This window comes from Larus michahellis, chromosome Z (genome assembly GCF_964199755.1).
Source record: "Larus michahellis chromosome Z, bLarMic1.1, whole genome shotgun sequence".
NCBI classification, from domain to species: domain Eukaryota; kingdom Metazoa; phylum Chordata; class Aves; order Charadriiformes; family Laridae; genus Larus; species Larus michahellis.
In genome coordinates this window covers 29,268,751-29,291,845 of record NC_133930.1, presented here as the reverse complement: position 1 = coordinate 29,291,845, position 23,095 = coordinate 29,268,751, and the positions used below count along the sequence as shown (strand labels likewise).

Genomic DNA, 23,095 nt, shown 5'->3' with positions numbered 1-23,095 from the left:
AATAGCATAAAAATAAGACAGTGTTCCATCAGAGAAATCTGTATTTGACCATACACAGTGTTTGTATATAGAATGTGCGCATAGCATGTGTGTATCCATATATCCATGTATATATATCTCTCTATCGATATAGGCACCCACACACAAGTACAGGTATGTGTAGATTATATATATTATATATATAAAGCTAACTTTCAGTCCTCAGAAAACAAAAGCTATCCCCATATAACAGCCAAATTCCTACATAACTCAATTTCGACATCTCATCTGGTGTGAACTGCACTCATTCCTAGTGTAAACCCCAGCGCGCTCTGCAATGATATACTGTAATGTCACATCGCAATCTGGATTTACTATAAAGGGCTGCTGACGAGTTTCAGAGCAGTAAACATTGCTGCGAGGTGTATTTCACACTGAGCTGGTTTTTATGAAGAACACTTCACCGCCCAGCCACGGCACCCAGATGATGAATGGTGAAAGATGCATGACAAGCTTCATCATTGTTTGTAAATCTTAACTGTTCCTGCTCACTAACTCTGCAGGCAATTTTCAAAGACAGCGGCCGACAGAAGGACAGCACAGCTTTCCTGAAGGTTATTCAACTTGTACTTGGCCTAAGCTGTGCCTGCGAGGAGCACTGGAAATAAACTCATCGGTTACACTGAAGCATAGAATTAAAAACATTTGATGGGCAGGCATGCTAATGGTTGATAAATTAAGAAAGCCCATTAAGTAGCCTTGGTATCCACCCCCCACCCTGCCCCGCAGGGCTACATACATCATGCGCAGGCAACATACCCTGGTATTATTTACACATGCAATATAAGTATGCATATTTATAAAACGGGCAGAATAAATGATGGGCTGTCTGCTCACACAACACCGCTCTACTGTATCCTGTGTAGTTAACGCAGCACTCAACCGTCCCCCGGCTCCTTTGCCCACTGCTTGCAGGAAAGCCACTTCTGTTCTCTTCTGTCAGAAGTCTACCCTTGCAACAGGGTATAACGCACAGAGAAAGGACATCACTCAGGGCATGCAAGCACAGCAGTGGGGAGAGATGCTACCTTTCTTTGTTTCCCGCCCGCCCCCCCCGAGATCACTGTGATGTGGGAGCAGCGCCATGGACTGCAACAACCTCCTGCAAAGAGCCACAACTCGGCTCACCGCCTCCCTGCTCGAGGCAAAGCCAGTCTACGCTGCTCTACCTTTTCCTTTCAGTTCCTCTTTTCTTTTCTTTAGAGATCAGCAGCAAAGTCTTCTTTTGCTACAGTTTCTCACAATCTGCAAAGGGTTGCTCATGGGAACACCTTTATAAACAGAAGAGGCAGCAGAAGCATCAGCTCCGCTGGAGACTCTCACCTGAACTACAAAGCTGGCATGACCTATGAAATGCTCTACACGGACCCTTACGGCACAGAATATGCTGAAGATGGAGCGAGCTCTCTCCTCTCTTAACCAGCCAAGCTACGAGGATGCAACTGCACACTAAAGCAAAGCAAAGGGGCGAGCAGTACCGCTGTTTGTCACAATTACAAATCATGCCTGGGTAAGCACACTGTGATCACCACTGTCCTGACAAGACGGCTTCGTTTGTTTTATAATTTTACGGTAGTTTGTTTTACTATTTCTATCAATTTCTGCTTGCAGTGGGAAAAGTTATGCATCTAGAGGTAATAAAATCAGTGTCGAAGCCCCACCAGGTGTAAAAAGAAGAGGATCAACTGATGTGTGGATTTTTAAGTGAAGTATCCAATATCCTTTAAAGTGTGAGGAAAAAACCCACACAGCCTCACCAGCTGAAGTAACATCTTCCATCCCACACAAAGAGCAGCTCAAACAGGTGGAAAGTAAGTCCAGGGCCCCAGTGGGTATAAACCATTGGTCTCTGACATGTGGCTCCAAAACCCTCCTAACTGCGAGAGGGACTGAGAAGAAACCTCCCTCTCTAAAAAAAGTTAAAAGGAAAAGAGGGAAGATGTCCGGCAAAAGCAATCAAACAGAACCATTACTTTTCCCAGGACAGCACTCCGGCAGGGGCTTGCAGAGAGATGCTGATGCCCGGTGTGGGGTCCAGCACCACCACGTGCACTCTGCAGCGTGCCATCAAGGTGGCATCACTCGCCACAGTGCCGGCTCTCTGCCACACCCTCAGCCAGGGCCAGCAAGAGTGAAGGGCACGCATCAAAACGAATTGTTTTCAAGCTGGGGTTGATGGGACACCAGGAACTTCTTTCCATAGAAGAAAATTAAGAAAAGTAGAGATTTTGGCTGCAGGCTTAAATTTATTGTATTGGATCTGCACTGTATCACTGATTTGATTTCCTCAAAACACAAGGACTTTCCTTAAATCCCTGTTTTACCAAACCAAAGCCTGCAAGCCTGAAATACAGGTTTGAACTTCAAAAATCCTGCACCCTTTTATCTACACTAAATATCATAGCGTGGATAAATACAGGCCATGACAGCAATCTTTCTTCCACAGCTCAACAACTGTCCGGGCTGACCCTCTTCTGGGTGGATGTGGTTTTGCTGGTTTGGGTGGATGGGGTCCCACCAGCATCTCCCAAGACTTCAGGCTATCCCGCTCTCTCTTGCTAGGTCACCAACAAACAAAAGCGTTCACAAGTAGTTTTCATGAGAGCTTAGCATTCCTCCTAGAGGATGCTACAGCCCCACTCCAAAAATAATTCAATTTCTACAAAAACAGGCTTGGGGAGAAAACCAACAAAAATACAGCTTGCTCAGCTCCTGCGGCAGGAGCAGCAGCTTCCCCCAGAGCAAACAGCAAGGGCTCATCAGCCGCCCTGGCATGAATCAGCACAACTCGTGAATCAAACCGCTAATTCTGCAACTGCCCAATGACAAGTGGCTTTGCTGCACCTATTGTTTTATTTCTGTGTGCTTCTGAGCGAGTATAACGTAAAGGTTGCATTTAGAGAAGAAACTATGAAAATAAGCCTTCTAATCAGGAATAAACTGAAGCAAAATGGGATGTAAGCAAACGCTTACATTCATTTCCTTTCAGGAATTCCCTTCTCTATCAATCAGACCTTATAAAGTTATTTTAATATTGGTCAAATCATCACCAAATCCAACCTCATTTAGAACACAGAGACATTTACAAAAAGGCTTCAACACATAGAAAAATGAGGTAGTTACCAGGGCTTATATTGAATATGCCTCACATTCTCAAATGTATTTCAATAGCTGCTGTTACAGCTAATGAAATGATGAAGTATGAATATGAACGTCACAAAACAGGGTTAGCGACCTGCTTGGTCTAAAAGATAAAAAAATCTCCAAACCCAAGAACTGTCTAGTCTGCTAAGCCCAAAATTCAAGTTTTTATTGAAAATGAAAATGGCATGTTAAAAGGGCATCTGCTTTGCAGTGCATATGCGCAACTGGCAGTGGAAACCAAGGCCTGGGAAAACACAGTTTAAAATCTGCTCACCGTCCTTGCAATGAGTGCCTAAGGGAAGCCACACACAGCACAGCCACTGGGGACTGTAAGCAGCAGCAATGAGAACAGACAACAAAAGATAACACAGTTGTGTAAAGATCAAGTGACCCACTTGAACTGACTGTTCCAAGATCTCCAGATTTAGATGGTTATCCCTTCCTCTCTTCTTGTGTCTTATTTTAAAATTTACTAGTGAAGTTTTATGTAAGATGGATAATGGAAAATACCATCTAGAGTTTCAACAAATGCTGCTTGCTCCTTCATCACTAGGGATAGCATACTCTTGAACAAACGTCACTTTTTAAGCAAAAGATGCACAGATAGACACACACACACAAAGCACACAAGCTAAATATTGCTGAATTGTACCAGTTCTAGGAGCAAAATTATATGCTCCCTGCACATTCTGCTGCTGAAACCCCTCCAAGATGCAATTCTGCTGGTGCTCTACTGACAAGGCGCGTGGAAAAGGAGTCGAAGTGGCACCTCTCAGGCTTGACAATGCTCAGACCCTGAAGCAACAGCAACTCTTCAGCTTACAGTGATGGAGGAAAATTTGGGCTATTTTCTGCTGTTATACCCTACTTCTCTAAGTGCTTTATTACAATAGCCCTGCCAGCTGGCTGCAAATAAAGAGCAAATAGATGCAAGGCTTTTTTCCGCTCTTTGGGGTAATTTCTTAGCCATACCAAACAAGTCTGCTTTGTTGCAGTGCCGTCTATATAGCTTGAATGCTTGCAGAAAGCAGTTCAGGTCTGAGGGCATCGTGTCAAAGACCTTTTGCATACCAGGTCTCCTTCACCTCTCTGATCCTACAGCCAGGTGCCACCTGTGGCTCTGGAGCCTTACTCTTATCCCGCATGGCATTTCAAGGGCACAGGCCCATGCAAAAATACTGTTTGTAGGAAACCTCAAAAAAGGAGCATAACTTTGGTGCACAGTAACCTGGTCTGAAAGAAACATCCAACCTCTCGTGCATGTTTCCATCACACACAGCATTCCTCGCATTCCAGTGATGCTTTTGCCAAAATGAAACCTTTTGTCTTAAGGTGGGAGACTGTTTCCAACATGTCCTTGATTGTGAAACCACTGGAAGAGGCTCTTCACAGAGCCACTCCTGTTGGGGAAGGCTTCTCCAATGGGTCAGCACTGTTCTCCATACAGCATCCAAGCAGAGAGACGCAAGGGGGAGTCTTTAAATGCAGACCCTGGAAAAGTCTGTGCTGCCTTGATTTCCACGACTGTAAAACTGGGGCTACCAGTTATTTAACTTCTAGAAAGAACTGTGAAAAGGTGTTTTGAAAATGTCTGAAGCCGTTCTGATGAAAAAAAAATCTGTTACTAGAAAAGTTCTCCTTCATAAAATGGTGTTTGCTAATTTACACAAAACTGTTGACCTTTTCTGTATCAAAATGAACAAAATGATAAGAGAGTGATCAAAATGATCAGTTTTTCTTATTTGTGTTTGGGAGGCGTTTCAGGCTCCTGCTTTATATTCAAGCTACAAATACAGCACTGCTCCAGTGCTTCATTACTTCTGTTTCCAACTATCCTGACACTTAGACAGAAAAACAGAAATTCAAACCCAAAGCAGCTAGAGCAACATTTTAAATGCAAGCCATCTCCTTCACCACAGGCACAGGCACACAGAACAATTATCTCAACATTTCACATAATAATGACAAAGAGGAGTTTTTATTCCATGCCAACTTTAAGACAAAGTAACTACTTTAAAATCAAAGGTGTCTGCAAATACAGGGATGTTTCTCCTTTGCATGCTTCTATTTCACAGAATCACGGAATGGTTCAGGTTGGAAACGACCTTAAAGATCATCTAGTTCTAATCTCCCTGCCGTGGGCAGGGACACCTTGCACAAGGATCTCTCTCTCAGCTTGGCTTCTTCCAAAAGAAAGCCATGTTTTGAAGTATGCTTTCCATGCACAGGGATTGATAACAATCTCTCATACATTCATACATCTTTTCCTCTCATTGCTCTTGCAGAAAAAGGAGAGGAAAAATCTTTTGAAACTACAGACTACAAAATCCCTCTCCCACCTGTAAATAATTATACAAAACTCATAACCTGGTAATTTAAGAGAGCCCTCTGAAAAATATCCTTTTGCCATTTGTCACTGGTTTGTCTTTTTTTTTTTCTCCCCATTTCTTCCACTTTCAGCTGGAAGGGCAGCAGCTGTGCTTACTTGGAAGCAAAACCATTTTACTTAGAACCGCTTCAGATTGAAAGGAGATTGACTGATGGTGTTTTGCCATTCAGAAAATGTCAGCCCATTACTATATGCAACACACTAACACGGTATGGCCTCATGTACAAATGTCAGAAGCTTCCTGAGAACTTTGCATCATTCATAAAAACAAAGAAAGTGTAAATCAGTGATCTGCTAGCTCATCTCTCCTCCCTTTCAATACAACTGGTCTAAACAGGCAGTTAACTTAGCAGAACAAAAGTAATGGAACAGGCTGACTGAAATACTAGCTGAGAAAATGCACGAACCGGCAAGATTTCTACAGAGCTGAAGTTACAACTGAGTTGTGGGTAACAGACTGCAATGTGTTGTAAGACCATCTCAGATTTGTGCTTGGGAATTTAATAACCATTTCTGTTAAAGATACGTGTTTACAATGTTTTGTAAATCTGGCTACAAAATAAGGTTTTTATTTTGACCTATTGCTCTTCTATACGCACTGTTACCATCCTGTAAAAATTCTGGATTAACAATACGTACGTCTTCACTCATAGATCTGTAAAAAATTAGTTATGGAGTTGCTGCAGGAGTTATTAGGTGAAGTTTTACAGTCTGCATTATATAGCAAGTAAGATTAGATGATCTTAATGTTCCCTTCTGCAAATTAAAATCTATGAACAAGTATTCTTAAAAAGAAAACAAGTCTCTGAGCATGGTTACCACTTCAACCGCAGAAAAGGGAGGAGTAAAATATGATTTGTTTATTTAAAACATGCACTAGAGTTGTCTTTAGCAAGTGTCAACTGCTAACCCTGCAGAAACATGTCACCAGGCTTCATGCAAAGCAGTCGGGCATCGTACAGAAAGTTCAGCCCAACAAGCAATGGGGAAATGCATAAGAGTGTGCCTTTTGTATGAGACAGGACCTGCAGCATGGGCAGTCAGTACTTTGGGGGAATGGACCACCCTCTTTTATACGCAGGATCCACCAGTCACAGCCTGCTGGCTGACTCAGCACTCACACAGATGACAATAAAGATGGAAAAAAACTCAAACCTTCCAAGGACTGTGAAAACCACCAGAAGAAAAACATCGTAGAAGTAACATCATGGGACCAACGCTCTGAGAATATTATTTTGTCTGTGGATGTAAAAAGTAAAAGCAGCTATCTCCTCCAAGAACATGCATAATGAAAAAGAAGATGCTTCTAAGAAGCCCATTAAATGGGTATGGTCTTGCTCACATGTTCAAGTTTCTCACAAAATATTGGTGCCTCTTTCACCCACTAGCTCCTTGCTATGGAAAAACACTTCTTCAGAGTCTGGAAAATGCTGTTTGATCTCAGTAAATTACATCTCACTGCTTGTCGGTTTCTGATTGATGGTGTAACTTAGGGAACAATATCTGTGTGTGGAATACTGTCTGGAGAAGCAGTCAGGGATTATTGAAAATACAGTATTTATGCAGTTTAAAAATCAGTGGCACATTACGCACAACTTTTTTTTCTAGAGAGATGAAAAATTACTGAAGTGCATTTGGGAACAAAGGGTATAAGGTCTTTTGTCTATTTGTAAGAACACTCGACTGGTAAGGCTTCTTAGTGAGTTAGTAGTGATGGATGCAAGAAAAAGTGTCAACTGCAGTTGAGCATAAAGCCAAACGCTCCTCCGACCAATGAGCAGAAAGGAAGACGTCACTGCTCAGTGGTGGCCAGAGAAGAGGGAAGAAAATAAAACTGAAGAAAAGAGCAGGAAAATGAACCAAGGATCACTGATTTCTCTAAGCCATTTAAAACTACTGGAGAAGGAGGAAAAGTCTAAGGTTTCATCAAACCACGTGTTGTTTCCTCATCTATCCGATACGTCACAATTAGTTAGAAGACTTTCAGAAAACAGCCGCTCCAAAAGAGCAGCCACCTCCTCAGCATAAATCATTCTGGAATTACTGAACTCAAGGGCTCCGTGCTGATTTACACCAGCCACAGGTATGACTTTATACACACTTCACCTTCCAAACTTCATTTGAGTCCTTAAGGTCCTGTCATGACACAACCACCATATTTTTCACAACAGAAATGCAACAGCCCCCAGGACATCAGCCACAGTAAGGCCATGACCAAAAACAATTATGGAACCTGGCTCAGAGGCAATCAACAGTTTGGGACACCTTTGAATGCTGTAGGAGTGCGAGGATTTTGGACATACAAAGCAGAATCACCCTACTCTTTCTCTGTTTCTCTTCTTATTTTTCTAGCATCAGTTGCTGTCCTGTTCCAGGGATAGGGAAGCATCTCAATGCAGTTGGGTCTACTCCAGAAGGGCCATGTTAACGCCTGTGTGTGCACTATAAGCTACTACTGGACCAAGGGTAAATTCAGCAATGCTTTCCTGGAGATTATTGCAGATGATAGTAATCCTTAGGAGAGCCAAGAAACACCAGATATGAAAAGGAAAAATTATCTGCAGTAGAAGTAACATGGTGTGATGAGTTTGAATGCAAACAAGGAAGCAAGTCTGCAAAGGGCTTCACGACACAGCTGGGATGGAGGAATAGTTCCCACACATGGTTCAGAAAGAAGAGGACAGCAAAAGCTCGATGGGAGGCTTGTGGAAAAAATCAGAGTCAGTATTTCTGAGAAGAAAGGACAGGAAAGATAATTCTGTGGCTGGGGCAAAGACAATTTTTTGTTCCTTTGAAGGAGCCAGGTGGTGAGCACCAGAGACGGCACCTCAAATGACTCTTTGTACAACTTAAGAGACACACACTGAAGCAGAAAGGTATGATTAAGTGCACTCCTGAACCATTAGACTTCTGAAGTACAGGCTTGCACCACTGCACAGTAACAGACCTATGCTGACACCCCACTACAACCCTTCCGGAAAATGTCTACCAGAGAGTCATACAGAATCATAGAATGATTTAGGTTGGAAAGGACCTTAAAGACCATCTAGTTCCAAGCGCCCTGCCATGGGCAGGGACACCAACCACTCGACCAGGTCCACCTTGCAAACACCTGCTCTCTGATGCCCGGCTTCCTTCCCAGCAGCGACCCACACCTCCTGGGTGCCTGCCGAAAGGCAAGGTGGTCCCAGACGCCCCTCTGGGTGCACTTACCTCTCACTTTCGACTCCGAGTAGGATGGGATGTCCTCAGAGGTCAGGATCTGGGGGAGGCAGGTGGGAGCACCAACCCCCTGTCCCAGGTAGGAAGCGGGTGGGTAGTAGGAGCACATGCGGTACTGGGAGCTGATGGCGTGGCGGCTCTCCACGCCCTTCACCTGTCGGAGAGAGAAGCACAACAGCAGCCTGTGAAAGCTGAGCCCCGGCTCCAGCCTCCTGCCCCCCCCACACACGGCTTTGAAGGAGCTCACGGTGGGGTGGGTGGGAAGTAAAATCCTGATGGGCCTGGCCTCAGGTTTTTGCTTTTGTTGGCTCCCGGCGTGCCCACACCGCTCAGCTGCAGGTGAGGTGGCGTGGCGCAGGATGCGAGCTAGCAGCAGCACCAGCATCCCTATGGCTGGTTTACCTTGCCTCAGGTGAAGCCATGTCTGGCACACAAGCACGTAGCCTTCACTGCAAGGAGATTCCTGGCAAGTCCCCTGCTTCTGGCACAAACAACACCACGGCAAGCTTTCCAGATCCCTTCAACTGCACACACCTGGAGTGTCAGAGGCAAAGTGTCCATCCAGTCCCCACATCCCCCCCCAGAGGCTAACCCATCTCAGACCAGTGGTACCTGCTCTGTCGGGGACCTATGGGCTAAGGTGGACTGTCTTACCAACTCAACTCGCTCAGGACATGCTTCACGGCATCTGAACAGTGACACACACATGCAAACACACCGCTTTTCCTACAACCCAGAGAGATGGAAAAATATTTTCCTAATTTACCCAGAGAAACCAAGTCGTGGACAGACTCCATAGGAAGCCTGCAGTGGAGCCACAGCTGGACACTGTCGAGCAGGTCCACTCTATCAGCACGGTGGCCACCAGACAACCCCTTCTCCCTCCTGCAGCAAAGTTGGCAGCACTCAGAAATCCAAGTTTATCCTACTCCAATGCCCTGAAATCATCCAAAGTAATCTCCTCAGAAAGGAAATAATACTTATTAAAATTTTTGTTTTATGAAAGAACTACCATCTACTATTATTTGTTCCAAAGCTCTGCAATGTAACGTGGCTACAGTGCTCCAAAAAATGCAGCCAAACACTTCACAAGATCAGGATTTTCAACAGGAAAGGTAAGACTACCTGATCTCACTAAGTCTGCTGAGCAGTGAATGAGCAGTAAGATGGAAAACTTCTGGGCAGAGAAGTTTTGTACCAGGTATTAAAGGCAGCAGTGCCAACAGAAACAAACATCCAGCTATGTCATTAGATGTTGTCTTCGCAAGTGGAAGGGCCTGACAACCTTTTCAGCCCCATCTCACCTTGGTTAAGGGAGCTCTGGCCATTCCACTGTGGTCCCCTTGGATCCCAGCCAGCCACGCAGGGAGCCCTGCTCCTCAACCAGGCTGCGATGCTCAGACCTGGGGAGCAGCGGAGGCAGGGGGTGAACCTGCTGTCCCAGATGGCCACCCCGCGCCAGCAGACCCTCAGGATCTGGTCCTGGAAGAAGGAGGCACTGGCACCTCCCAGAAAAGCAGCCAGAATGCAGTCACTCCTTGTTTTCCAGAGGTCCCCCCCCTTAATAATTCAATATGCATTTTAGTATGCTTAGCTGGACGTAATGTGGCCCGAGTCACCTAAAATCCTGCTGGTGTTCTCTGAGACAGAGGGCACCATCTCGCTTCCCATGTGGAGCCACGTTTGCAGTGAGATTCAGTACTGAGAGCCAGCAGTGGCTGTCTGCGGGAAGCAAAGTGCATCTCTGCCCATCTTCTGACGGCAGCACAGTTGCACGTATTTGCACATGTACTGAAGGATCATCATGACACACTTTTAGCCTATGAAAGTAAGAGTCTTACTTAAAAGGTGATTTTTCTACCATCTGTACCCTATGCATACAGAAAAAGGCCAACATGCACTAAGTTTCATCCATGATAAATAGCAAATTGCTCTTAAAAAAAATGAATGTGTCATCCCAAAGCATCCTCAAGTTGAAAGAGACACTGGTGTCTCCTCTGTTGTTCTGAAAAAGGGCAGTCTCCACCTGGAAATGGTCATTTGTGCTGTGCACAGACTCCCTCCACAAAACCAAGACTGCCTCTGCCCTGAAATTATGGATTTGCAATACAAACTGGCCAAAAGCTCAGTCCAACAGCCATGCTGAATCTGCACATCTGCAAAGCTCAACAGCTCTAGAAGTACTGGGGGAAAAAAGTTAGCAAACTCCTCTCTGTCTGCTGTTCTGCACACATCATCTTCCTTCCCTTGGTGAGGCAGCATCCGCGGTCTTCACATCTCCATCTCTCCCTTGAGCAAGTGCATGTGTGCAACCGAGAAAAGGTCGCCTGCAGGAGACAGCATTACTTCAGCTGTAACAAAATGGAGGGATCACTCCCTGGCACCGCAACGATCACGTGCATGTTTCCTCTCCCTGTAGAGTGGATGCAGTGACCTGTTTCCTTTCAAACCCTTTTTTAGGGTTTTTCTCCATTTCTTAAAAAAACAACTCACCTAAAATCTCTGGATGCAATGAATTATTACTACTATTATTATTAGTGTGTGGTAGCTGGCTAGCAAGAGACATGTTTTATAATCTTATTACCCACACCAAGTCTATGAACCACAGTTCGACCGACAGCCAAAGGCTTGGCTCTGCAAAGAATATGCTGCGTATTAACCACTGAAGAAAATCTAAAAGCTTTTGGTTTTGTTTTATTAAACTGTTTAGAATACACACCGCAGTAAATCTGAACCATAAGGTTTCCTTTTTATAGTGCTTAGCAATCCTGTTTTACAGTAACAATAAAAAAACAACCATCCGTAAAAATTCTTGACCTTAGCGCTGCATTAAAAAGGGGGCTTAGGAGATCTCCACCCTATGAGAAGGGGCATTTGCTCTGTATTAACTCCTGCAGCTCTGAAGAGTCCTTGCACATTTTTGGGTGCCAGAAAGGGTGATAAAAACAACCCTGGGGAGGCCCTGGAATATTCAGATTACTTCCAGTCCAGGACAGTCTGGCCTGCCGAAGGCTGCAGCCACATGCTGGGTTTGGGATCCTCCCCTGGGTCCTGTCCTGGGTGAATGCTGAGGCAATGCAGGGATCACAGGAGGAGGTGCCTGGCCCTCTGGTGTCTCCTCCTGCCTCCCTCGCCCCTTCCAGCCCTACAGCGAGACCAAGGCAGGCAAGGGCTGGGATGGTCCCACAAGCCACTCTGGTTTTTATCACCCCAGGCTATGTGCAATAAGAAAAACGCATGTTTTAGGGCAGAAAGTGCTGTGGAAGGGAAAGGCATGCACTTGCATGCAGAGAGCAAGCAGAGCTCCTGAGCTGAACACCCAAGCTGCTGACTTACAGTGCATCCCCTTCCAGCCACACATCGCTCCCGCCCTGCCCCAGCTGCAGGATTGATTCACCAAGTACTTCACTGGCTTCAGGGGGAGACACGGATCATCGGAGATGCACATTTGGCCTATTCAGCATTTACAGGTTCCCCTAAATGGTGCAACACAGTGCACACTCAGTAACTTCTTAAAGGATGTACTATAAGCAACAGTGGGATGCGTATAACTCATGAACAAATATGGCCTGATTAAAAGACCATGCATGCACTGGAAATTCTTCCCCTGTTCCCTTGTAAAGCCAACATGGGGAATCAAAGGCAGCTACAGCTCATCCACAAACAGGTAAGCTGGAAGCAGGATTTGTCCATCACTGAGCACAACAGTCAGTGCAGCCCCACAGCAGCGTCCAACAGTGACAGAATATGTAGCAAATGCCAGGAAAGCACTAAGAAAATGGTCTTGCATCAGTTCAGACCATTCCTGCAGAAGAGCTTTCTCAACAGCTGGTGGAAGAGCAAAGTAAGGCCCAGCTCCTCCTTCCAAGCTCCTGGCAGCACCTGCTAAACCTCTACACATCTTCATGGAAGAAGAGCTGAGGAGAGGAGGTGGCCAGACCAGAGACAGCAAAGAGGCAAAGCAGACACAAGTGGTGGCTCACTTCTTCCAGCCTCAGAGACTAGAAAACTGTCCTGCCCTTCCCACATGATTCATTCAGACAAAACATCACTCGGCTAATTCTTTTATTTGCAGAAGCTGCCAGCCGCAATCTCCTTGTGTGCAGGCCAGCACTACTCTTAGTAGCACCTTCTCATTTTGCAGTTCATTGTGACTGACTGTGGGGTTTATTCCCAAGAAGGACAACTAGGAAGAGGTGAAAAGGGCTGCAAAAAATTCAGAGCAATAGAGGAGACCTAAGTACTATCCTTCAGCTCTGCCACTGGTGTGCCACCTGATCTTGGCCACGTCACTTCACCCAGGCTTTCCGTCCCTCTGTCCCACCCACAGCTGCCTTAAAACAAAACCAGTAACTACAGAAACACCAGAGAAACTCTGTTAGAAGTTTTAACATAGCCTCCTCCTTCTGCCTTTATCTTAAAAATAAAGCCAGCTTCGGGGGGCTTAAAACTGCATTTCGCATTTATGTGTCGTCACTTGCAAACAGCAGAATTCACAAGTTGGTTTCTGGCGTGAGGCAAGAAAGCATCCGCTGGGCACCAGAGTGGAAACCCAGACATCAGGAATCTCCGTTCTTTCACCTGTGGGCTGTGTGACCATGGGTAAGTTATTTAACACTTCCCTGCCTCAGTTTCCCCAGCTGTAAACCAGGGTTGCTGCGACTCTCCCACCTTGCAGTGCTATTGCCCGTGAGCTGACCCATCACAACTACTGCTGCACTCCCGCTGCCCAGAGTGGCTTTGTTTCATTCCTAAAACCAACTAAGCATATTTTCCAGCACGAGGGAAAAACGAGTCTATGATACCCTGCCTTAACTTTGATTCTAGCACGGAAAATACAAGAGACATCTATATCTGTCCCTCCTTGATAGACAAACTTAATTAACCTTTGCTATTCTGTTCCAACCTATTCTTTTAGACAAAGGCAGTGACCCATAAACAATATGTTACCATCAGAATCTCAACTGCGGTGACACCTAGAGATATAGCCCTATCAGCAGTATCGGAAAATAAACCGCTTAGATTAGCTCCTCCAAGAAATATGGATTGCATTCATGTCACACATGAGCTGTCAGAAACATTAGGATACTTTTAGCATAAATCTGTAGTGTGAAGGGTATGTTATGAATACAGTATATAATACACTGCTTACACATAAAATCGGGATTGTGTCGGGTGACTTGCACAATGTGTATATATTTACACATAAACACACACACAGACACACATATATTTTACACATTTTACACCTATTTCTGGAGAGTTAGACCGCACATTTCTGTAAAAAGGTCAGGCTTATTGGAGGAAAAACTGTGCCAGAAACTACAATCAGGTTGCAGAAGTTGAAAAGATAAATTTTTTTTACTAGCAAGCAGCTGTTCTTAAGAGTTCAAACTACTAGCTGCCCTATCACAGCCACACTTTTCTGGATTTAGTAAAAGACATTTTTGCATGTTTGCTACTTTTTAAGAATTTTTTTAAAACCAGTTTCCTATCTCAACAATGTTAGGTATTGCACTTCGAAATGCTAAATGTAATTCCCATATTAGAAAAGGAGTTACAATTTCTTAGTCTGACTCTCACCAATACTTACTTCAGGTTTTTGCTCTAAACTGGTTTAAGGCAAGAACAAAAAAGTTGAGTTTTTTTAAGTGAAAATACTTGTTTGCCGAGCTTCATTAAAAAAAAAGGGGAAAAAACCCAAACCACCTCAGAGCAGAAGTTACATGAAATTCTGAAATTTGAATTTGTCCAAAACCGCTTGGCTAGCCTTAACCTTTCTCTGAAGCAGGATCCCTGGAGTCACCAGAGTAACAAAGAAAACTCAGCCACTGGTCCCCAGATATGGGGGCACATTCCGCATTTTGCAGATTTTTAATCGTATGGCTGTAGGAACCAGAAGAGTTCTAACACTTTTTGGGGAGGATGCCGACTCACAATGAGTCCCGATTATCTTTACGGTGTGGGTCACAAGCCAGCAGTTTCATTGCCAGCCTGGAGAATGAAGCCTGATTAGATTCAGATGTGTCCATCCAGGTTTTACTGTTGTGGTAGAAGAGACTGCGGTCACCCCATCATTTTCCAGTTGCTGTCCCTAAGTGGGTCACACCGAGACCAGCTTCTGAAGCACCAACTTCCACTGCATACCAACATGCTCTGACTTGCAGTACTAATGTTGACGAACTCATCGAACTGTTAATTGGTTGGATGCACATAAATTCCTGTTGTAATGAACAATTATGAGAGCTCCAAGGGAGGGTCCAGATGCTCACACAACACTGGAGTGACAGGAGATGCATGGTGACCACCACATCTGCTACATTTCCTCTTCGACCTAAGCTCGTCTTTTCTTCAGGTGCAGCACCAGACATATCTGATTATCTGCCTTAGAGCTGGCAGAAGCAGCAGAATACAGATGACTGAAGGGGTCTGGACCGAAACTATCATCTCCATTATGCTTATCAAATCATGATGGATATAGCTTCTGGGATAATTGTATACAAATGAACAAAACCTACACAGAAATATCTAAAAAAATTGCACCTCTACAAATCCACTCAAGTACACGAGCCTCTGCAAAGAACAAAGACTAATGAAATCTGACATTAATCTACATTAAAGATTCAGTGATTCAGTTTATTTGCCAAGGCTCAATGATGCATTAATCCTCATCCCATCCCACACACACTCACACGTTTCCTCCCTGGCTTTTCTCCCTTGCTCCTTAAATTCTGAAACAGCAGACAGCTGGGCTGCTCAAGGCCTTGTCTGCATCCGGAAGTTATCTTTAAGTATGCAATTCTCCTTGTGTGGTTACAGTTGTTCCAGGACAAGCCTGCCTCCACCAACAAAGCCTGGAAAAGGCAGGAGTCTTGACTACACTGCTTAAACGAGGATACCTTCCAGTGAGCACACGGGCAGCTTGTACCAACAAAGAAACCCTCCTGTAGGCTCACAGCTCAGCAAGCTGCCCTGATCTGGTCACAGTGGGCATAGCACAGCCATCATTTTGATAAAGAAGCAAAAATCAAAAACCTTGATCAAAACACTTATAGCACTACTGGTCACATAAGCAGGCTCACTCATACTGGAAGACTGGTTAAGATAGCCTGTGCATGCAGAAAATAAACCCAAGTCAAGTACAGGCAGTCCAACAAAAATCCCTGTGTAGATACAGCTACGTGATTCCTTTAGAGAGAACCAGCCTATATAGGTTTGCCAGCAAAACCCCCTGAAGGTGTGAGCAAGGTCTGATTCCTCTTTGTGGATCATGCTTTGAAACTCTCCTGTAACTCCTTATCGTGCTTGACAGAGAAACTCATTCATCCTTCTCCATTTAACACTGTATTTCTGTCATCTTCCCTAGCTGGTAACCTTCCATGAGCAGAACTGGTGTTTAACCACGTGCAGCAGCTGAGAGCTCATTCCCCTTACAACAAACCATCTTCAGTGCCGCACAGCGTTTTACAACCTCAGCATCACTGAGCCCACTGACATCAAGTATTATCTAGCCTAGCTCTCACTGTAAAACTTTTTATGATTATTTGTGCAATGTTATGCTGTCATAACAGTATGCAAACCCCATGAATTCGTAACTCTTCCAGCAATAACAGTCCTTCTTGCAGATCAGCCCCTGAGAAACACCTTGTAAGTTACATGACACTGACCTTGAACTACACTCTGCCCTACAGAACAGGAGAGGTGGGTCCTGGGTTTAGGCCATTTAGAAGCTGGGGAGATGTCACTTTTGCAGGCAGAAAGCACTACCTCTAGTCTCTCAGCACAGGCATCTCACCAGAAAAACACTGAGAGAAACCAAAAATTTTGGCCTTAAGAAATTAAAATCTTAGGCAAGGTAAATCACTAAATTCACATGGAGGTGAGTGGAAACATGCGATACAACCCACAAGCTAGGAATGAACACCCAGTCCTCGGAGTCTACTGATGGAAAGAAAATGGTCTTTTTTGACAATCACCTCTTTTTTCCTTAATCAAGTCTTTGGTATCTCACTAATTGGAGTGGCACTTAAGCAGAAGTCAGCTACAGATTCTGCAGGGCTTCAAGAGAAAAATCCATGGAAAACACACTATTGCTTTTATTTCTTTAAGGAGTGTCAAAGATGCCACAAAAAACAGGCAATCTCACAGTGAGTCAACAGACCCTCTAGGCCAAGACTTCTTACACATACAGTCTAATTTCAAATGACAGTACAGCACAACATAACCAAGAGGACAACACCATCATTCCAAGGTTTAATATATTTCAACATACATTCATTTTATCTCTTCCTCAAACACTATGCGCTAGGACAGTCAATACCTGTAATTTACTTTCGTTTTCGCAAGCAAGTAAGATCACAGAAGTCTCTACTGGCAGGAGGAATGGTGAAGTGCGGACTAGCAGCCTGCAAGAACATTATTTTCACAAGACGAATGCTGCTGCCCGTCATTTGTGTTGTGACGGTGTCCCCAAGCATCAGCTCTGCAGTAGGCTCTTACAAGCTAGGTACTGCAAAAGCTTCAGAAGTAACTTTATATCTGAAATACTCTGCTATGATGTGCCAGATCAACCCAATCAACCAAAACGAAAAAGCTAAAAGAGCACTGGCACACCACCTTGTTACCACGCACAAAATCCTATCCCCAGCTTGCCTTGACTAATTCTCCCCCTGGTCTGCTCACCAAGTTCAGCAGGCAAAGAGGATGCTATCAATTAATGTAACTGAAAAGGCGTACCTCCATGTATTTGAAGGTGACTGCGGTGAAGCCTATCAACTGAGGGAAGAAAGCTTTCGTGGTGTGGGCTCACACAGCAGAAGGAAGGGAGACAGCTCTTTTTCCCATATAGGTGTACTCATGCCAAAAAAGGGACATGAATAGTACTAAATGCCAACTGCTGTAAAGCCATGATCTTAAAATTCATGGAATTGCCAGCTGTTGCCCCAGGAGGCCCCTGCATTTTCAGAAGGACCTTTCCATGAAAAAAGTGTCTAATGATAGGAAAGCACCACTGAAGGTGATGTGGACTGCTACAGTAATTGTAATCACCCTGATCTTAGTTCCAGCTCCTTGGTATGAGAAGTTAAAGTGCCCTTTCAGAATTGGTCCCTGTGCCAGAAATGCTAGAGGAATTCTCTGGCAGCAAAAGGGACAACTCCTCTGTTCCATTCAGAAAGGAAGTTTTGGGGGACATTTAACCTTTTGTTGTTGAGTGATTTCACAACGGAGCCTTTGCAGAAGGCAGCCTCCCCTCTCTTGATGCTCTACAGAAGAGGTCTTCCCTGTCCTGCCCTGGGACAAGGATCACAGGTGTATGCAGACTCAGAGGGCGCAGCCTCCTGAGTTCAATTTCAGACAGAAAAGCACCTACAGCCTATAGCCCAAGACCAAACAGCCTCAAGGTCACTGAAATGGCCCCATTTACTTTGCCACGAATCCCCTGCCTTGGCAGATTTTCCCTTTTTCCAGTCTCCGACCAGTACTGAGTTGGAAGCTACAATTATCAAGTCCTAAAGTGAGAGGGCTTCAGTGGCTTTATATCCTAACTAATGGAATACACAGAGCTCTGGTGCAAACCTCTTAGGTACAGCCTGTACCTTGAGCTACCCAAGTCACAGTCGCAAGACTTGGAGCTGACACTGCCACAACGCAACATTAGCAACATGCCGTGTCACTGACTGCCACCAACTCACTGCACAACACCATGGTCTACAGGGTCACTTCAGAGCCTTGGAGATGTGAAAGACGGAAGAGAAAAGAACAGGTTCCTGAAGAGCAAAGCCTCTCAGAGATGACACACAAGGCTCCCAGGATGCTATGTTTGGTAATTCAGTTGGACACTCTTTTTCTGGAAAACAGCTCATCATCTACTACAATGTAAATCAGAAGATAAAATCAAGTGGGTGCCCTTTATCTGTGCTTGCAGCAACCTACCTATACCTGTATCATTGCTTTTGTTGTGCTGCATGATAACCACCCACTTCAGCTAATTTTCCTAACATGGGTCCTAATGCCACCCTGGAATCTGATTCTGGTTTTGCATTGCCATGAAACCAGCAAAGAAGAGGTCAGAATCAGGCCCAAGAAACAGCTTTTTATTATCTACCTCACTCTTCCATGTAACACCTCTGTAACATCATACCTGCCACTGTTTTCCTGACTGGCTTGGCATGTATGCTGCTGGGAGGCTTCGAAGGCTGTTTTTCATGGCTGACCCTACAACCGTACCCCCCGTCTCACTTGAGGAAGTCTCAGTGGCCACTGCCATTTGGTACTGGGAGTAGTTGTACAGGTTGTTATAGTAAGGATACAGGGATGGCTGGTAAAAACTGCTGTAGTAGGTGGAGTCCACAACCAAATCAGACGTGCTCTCCAAGTGCCCTCTGCTGGGGATGGAAGAGATGTCCTGAATGAGCATCCGTCCCTCTGGAAAAGAAAAAAGAAAGCCATTACGAAACAGGAGGCTCCATGAAGACCATTACCTTTCACCTTCTGATGAGCTACTACTTCTCCTTAAGGCTGGATGGAAAGTAGTAAATAGGAAGAAGTGGGAACTGAGAGGGAAAGAAGGTTGGATGTTTGGTGGAAACTGAGAGGGACTGACGTCCACTCAACGCCTGAGACTACCACCCACACACACTACAGACTGTAAAACAGGAGACAAAACCAAATGCAGCTTCAGACAATGCTCTGAGCCCTGAAGCAGCATCAGTTGATCTGATGGTGATTTACACCAGCTAAGGATGGAGCTCCCTGTTATTTTGAAATTGTAACAGTGGGCCAAGTCTCTTTTAACACCCTGGAAGCAGAAAGGCTCTAGCTACACGATGACCCCTCTCCAGCCAGCGTCCTGCAGGCTTTCTGAACTTGCCTCTAGAAAGAACAAACAGTCCCAAGGCCAAGAGAAGCTGCAGTCAAGGAAAGCACCGCACGATCAGCTCAGGTGTCTCAGAAACCCACACCCTACCCCTGAGCAGCGAGGCCCTCAATCCTTGCCCAGCCTCCATACCCAAATTTAACTCCTGTTTACCTGCAAAATCACGGAGCAGAACAGGCTCCCACACCACTGGCAAATGAGGCAGAGAGGGGATGGCTCCTGACTTGCTGCACCCTGGAGTGCCTCCAGACCAGAGTCCAGACAGCTGCGCTACCCCCAGGCTGTCCCCACAAAGCTCTGCCTCCTTGGTTACTCCCCAAGATGGGGAGGGGGAGCTTCTCAGAGGATGTTTTAAGCTCCGTTTTCCTCACTCCAGTGTCCCTATTTGCGAGGATGAAGAAGGAAGGTGCTTGTTGGTTCTGCTTCACAGCCAAGCTCTCTCTGACACGCTGCATCAGCCACTTGGCTGAGCCAGACACAGCAAAACACTGCCACAGCCTTCGAAAGCCTAACCACACGGTGAATATGCGTTTACAAATAAAACAAGGGAGCAAGTGTAAATCCCACTGTCCCTGCACTCTGGTTCTAGCTCGCACCCCTGTAACCCTGCCCTGCACCAACCCTCACAGTGTTTGCAGCACAGCCACCCCTTCTGCAAGGAGCTCCTGCTCTTCCCTTGACGTTCCCTAACTCCACCATGGAGGAGAAAAGGATGTGGCTTGTGGCTTGAAGCATAATGATGAGCTCTCAAGGGCCATGGGTATGGAGATGAAGGAGCATGGACAATACATACATGTGAAATAACAGCCCTAAAAGAGATGTCAGGCAGGCACTGTCTAGTTTGTTTTGCGTCTCTCTTCGTGTATCTGTACCTTGGTTACAAACCTGCAAAACGAATATGGTGGCATTTACCAGCCTCTCAGAGTTATGGTAACAACTTCTACTGTACTATGTATAAGCTGCACACTAGATCCAACAATTTGTTTTACCAAATATTGCCATTTACAATGCAATTCTGTTTCACTCCTTCAGCTGTAATGAAAGCTCTCTGCAGTCACGGATAGTCTCCTTCCAGGTCATTAAATCATACAGTGCCGACATTCAGCTCTTGCTGGCATTTAGTTGACATCAATGAACTGTACCCATTTATTAGCAAACAGAATGTTTTATGCCTCCTGCATCTGATTTTTCTGCCCCTCAGACCTACGCGAGTGAGAATCAAGCCAGCTGGCCTTTTTCATTGGGAGTACCTCCCAAATTTGCGCACAGAACAAGAATCCGCAATGCCACAAAAGACCCTTCACAGTTTTTGTACTTTCCTACTTTTATGAAATTTTATTATTGTTACTATTCTGCCTCTGGACAGGCCTCTCTTCAAGTCCTTTTGTTCATGTCTTTGATGAAACCAGACCACTAGCACTGAAAAGCCAACACTTCAGGTAAATCACAGCACAAGCCTGACTCCCCTCTCCAAACTTAGCTCCCAAATAAAGCTCCGGTCCAATTGTTCTGCTTTTCATGCTGTAAAATAGAAGCAGAAAGCAAAATCCTCCAACACGTTCCCTGCTGGGATACAGATTTTACATGAGACAGAGATATGCAAGGCAGCCGGCCGCAGAACTTCTGGCAGGGCTATGCTATGCTGCACAGATGTGCAATTTCTTCTGAAACCTCCACAGCATCATTCCGCTTGCAGTGCATTTTAAAAAGGGATAATACTTTCCGCTAAGAATACTAGCACCAGGAAAATGGGACCCCTCTATAACTACACACAAAAGGTGAGCCACCCTGAGGTGTCAACAGCAAAAAGGAAGAGGGGGAGAAAGTAGCAGGCTTTGCGGCAACTTTTGGAAAGGTCTCATGCACTACTCTTCTGAACACAGCACAAGATGGGCTAGGCTAGAGCAGAGACCTGCTCATAGCTACCCACAAACTCATACACACATCCTTGTTCAGTCACTGGTAATGCTATAGATCCTTCCTGAAGAAAGAGCAGCAGTGGCAGTCTTCTGCTACATTGAGGATAAAAAAAAGCTTTTTGCCCCTTCTTTTCTCTTTCTACGTCCTCTCTGTGGTTTCTACCTCCTACCATTTGCCACCAGAGGTGCAAAAGGGTTGACTTGCTGCCATCCGTTCTTCCTTTAGCTGCATAACAGCTGCCAGCGGTTCAGTGTTCAGGGCTGTTATGAATCCACCAGAATGGTCCTCTGCTTTCCTTCTGCCATCCCTCTGCTCTCCAATAGCCTCTACAGCACTATCAGCTGCCCTCTCAAGACTCAATATTGAGTCTGTAGAGCTGGTCACCTGCTCATTCAGCCACCCATACACATAAATCCCCAAGCATCAGCAGCCTGGGGCATTTTCCTTTGAAATGCAGAATTACGGAATCCCTGGTTCTCATAACATCTTTGGCACACAACCCTTCTGAGCTCTGGCCACGCGACAGGGATGTGCCACAGGAGCTTGGCAGAGAAAATAGGAGCCATGGGAAAGGGGAAAGTTCAAGTGATGGGACAGACACATCCAACTCCACGCAGAACTAGGGGTCCTGTGACGGTGCTGGAAAGATGGCTAGAACAGTTAATTTCCCCAATCCCAATCCACATTATGCTTCTGAAGACAAAAAGACTGGCAAATTCTGAGAAAAAACACCAGAAAGCTGCCACATACTTCAACTCACACTTTCCCCCGAATTTAGGAGATGAGTTTTGCTTTGATGTCATGCTTTGGGACAAGTCTCTTGATTTTTTTTCGGTAGCATCTGGAGGAGATTTGGTCCTTCACCTGGGAGAAGGGAGACATCTTGTACAAGACACAGCCTTGTGCCGTCCGGACTGCAGGCAGACGTCAGGTCAGACCACGTCAAAGCACCCCATGGGTTATTCTAAACTCCTCGCAGCATTGAACCCACCAGCCTGAGGGAAGGATGCCTCTGGAGAGCTGAGCTCTTGCAGGTATTCAGCGACTCCAGCATGCAACGGGTCAAGGGCAGGTCTGCAGTCCACCTCTACGCTCTTACTCCATCCAGCCTGGCTGAATCATGTCATCTCCTACTACTAATGCACACATCGTACATACACAACATGTATAGAACATACACAACCGTAAATACATTAAGGGGAAAGAATTTTGCTATTAATGGAGAAAGCCCTGAAAAGTCTTGACTTTTTCTCTTGAGCAATGAAAGCTCAGGAAGAGAAGTAGGTCAGACCAGCCAGTACCTTCAAAGAAGTGCTAAGTGCCCAGGGGAGCAGAATTAAAGGCCAAAAAACCCTAGTCCTCTGGATAAAACAAGGCGCTTGGTGATCTGCCCAGAGAAGATTTCATGTTTAACCTATGGCCAGGGGAGTTTCTGCCCTATCCATACCAGTTCTCTCCAGCTGAAGTCTGCTAGCCAGCTGGCAAGCAAGGACACTGCTTCTGGG

At 45.3% G+C, this 23,095-nt stretch overlaps 1 protein-coding gene across 2 annotated transcripts in view; it reads right to left on the bottom strand.

The window, feature by feature from the left end:
• DMRT1 (doublesex and mab-3 related transcription factor 1) overlaps window positions 1-23,095 on the bottom strand; it is a 59,871-nt gene that overhangs the window by 17,128 nt on the left and 19,648 nt on the right. Inside the window, exons 4-5 of one of the 2 annotated variants that reach the window (XM_074569502.1) lie at window positions 18,936-19,217; window positions 8,786-8,948 (exon numbers count right to left, since the gene is read on the bottom strand). In XM_074569502.1, coding sequence (XP_074425603.1) covers window positions 8,786-8,948; window positions 18,936-19,217 — 445 coding nt within the window. Of the gene's footprint in view, window positions 1-8,785; window positions 8,949-18,935; window positions 19,220-23,095 lie in introns of both variants that reach the window. The other variant, XM_074569501.1, reaches the window with a different exon arrangement.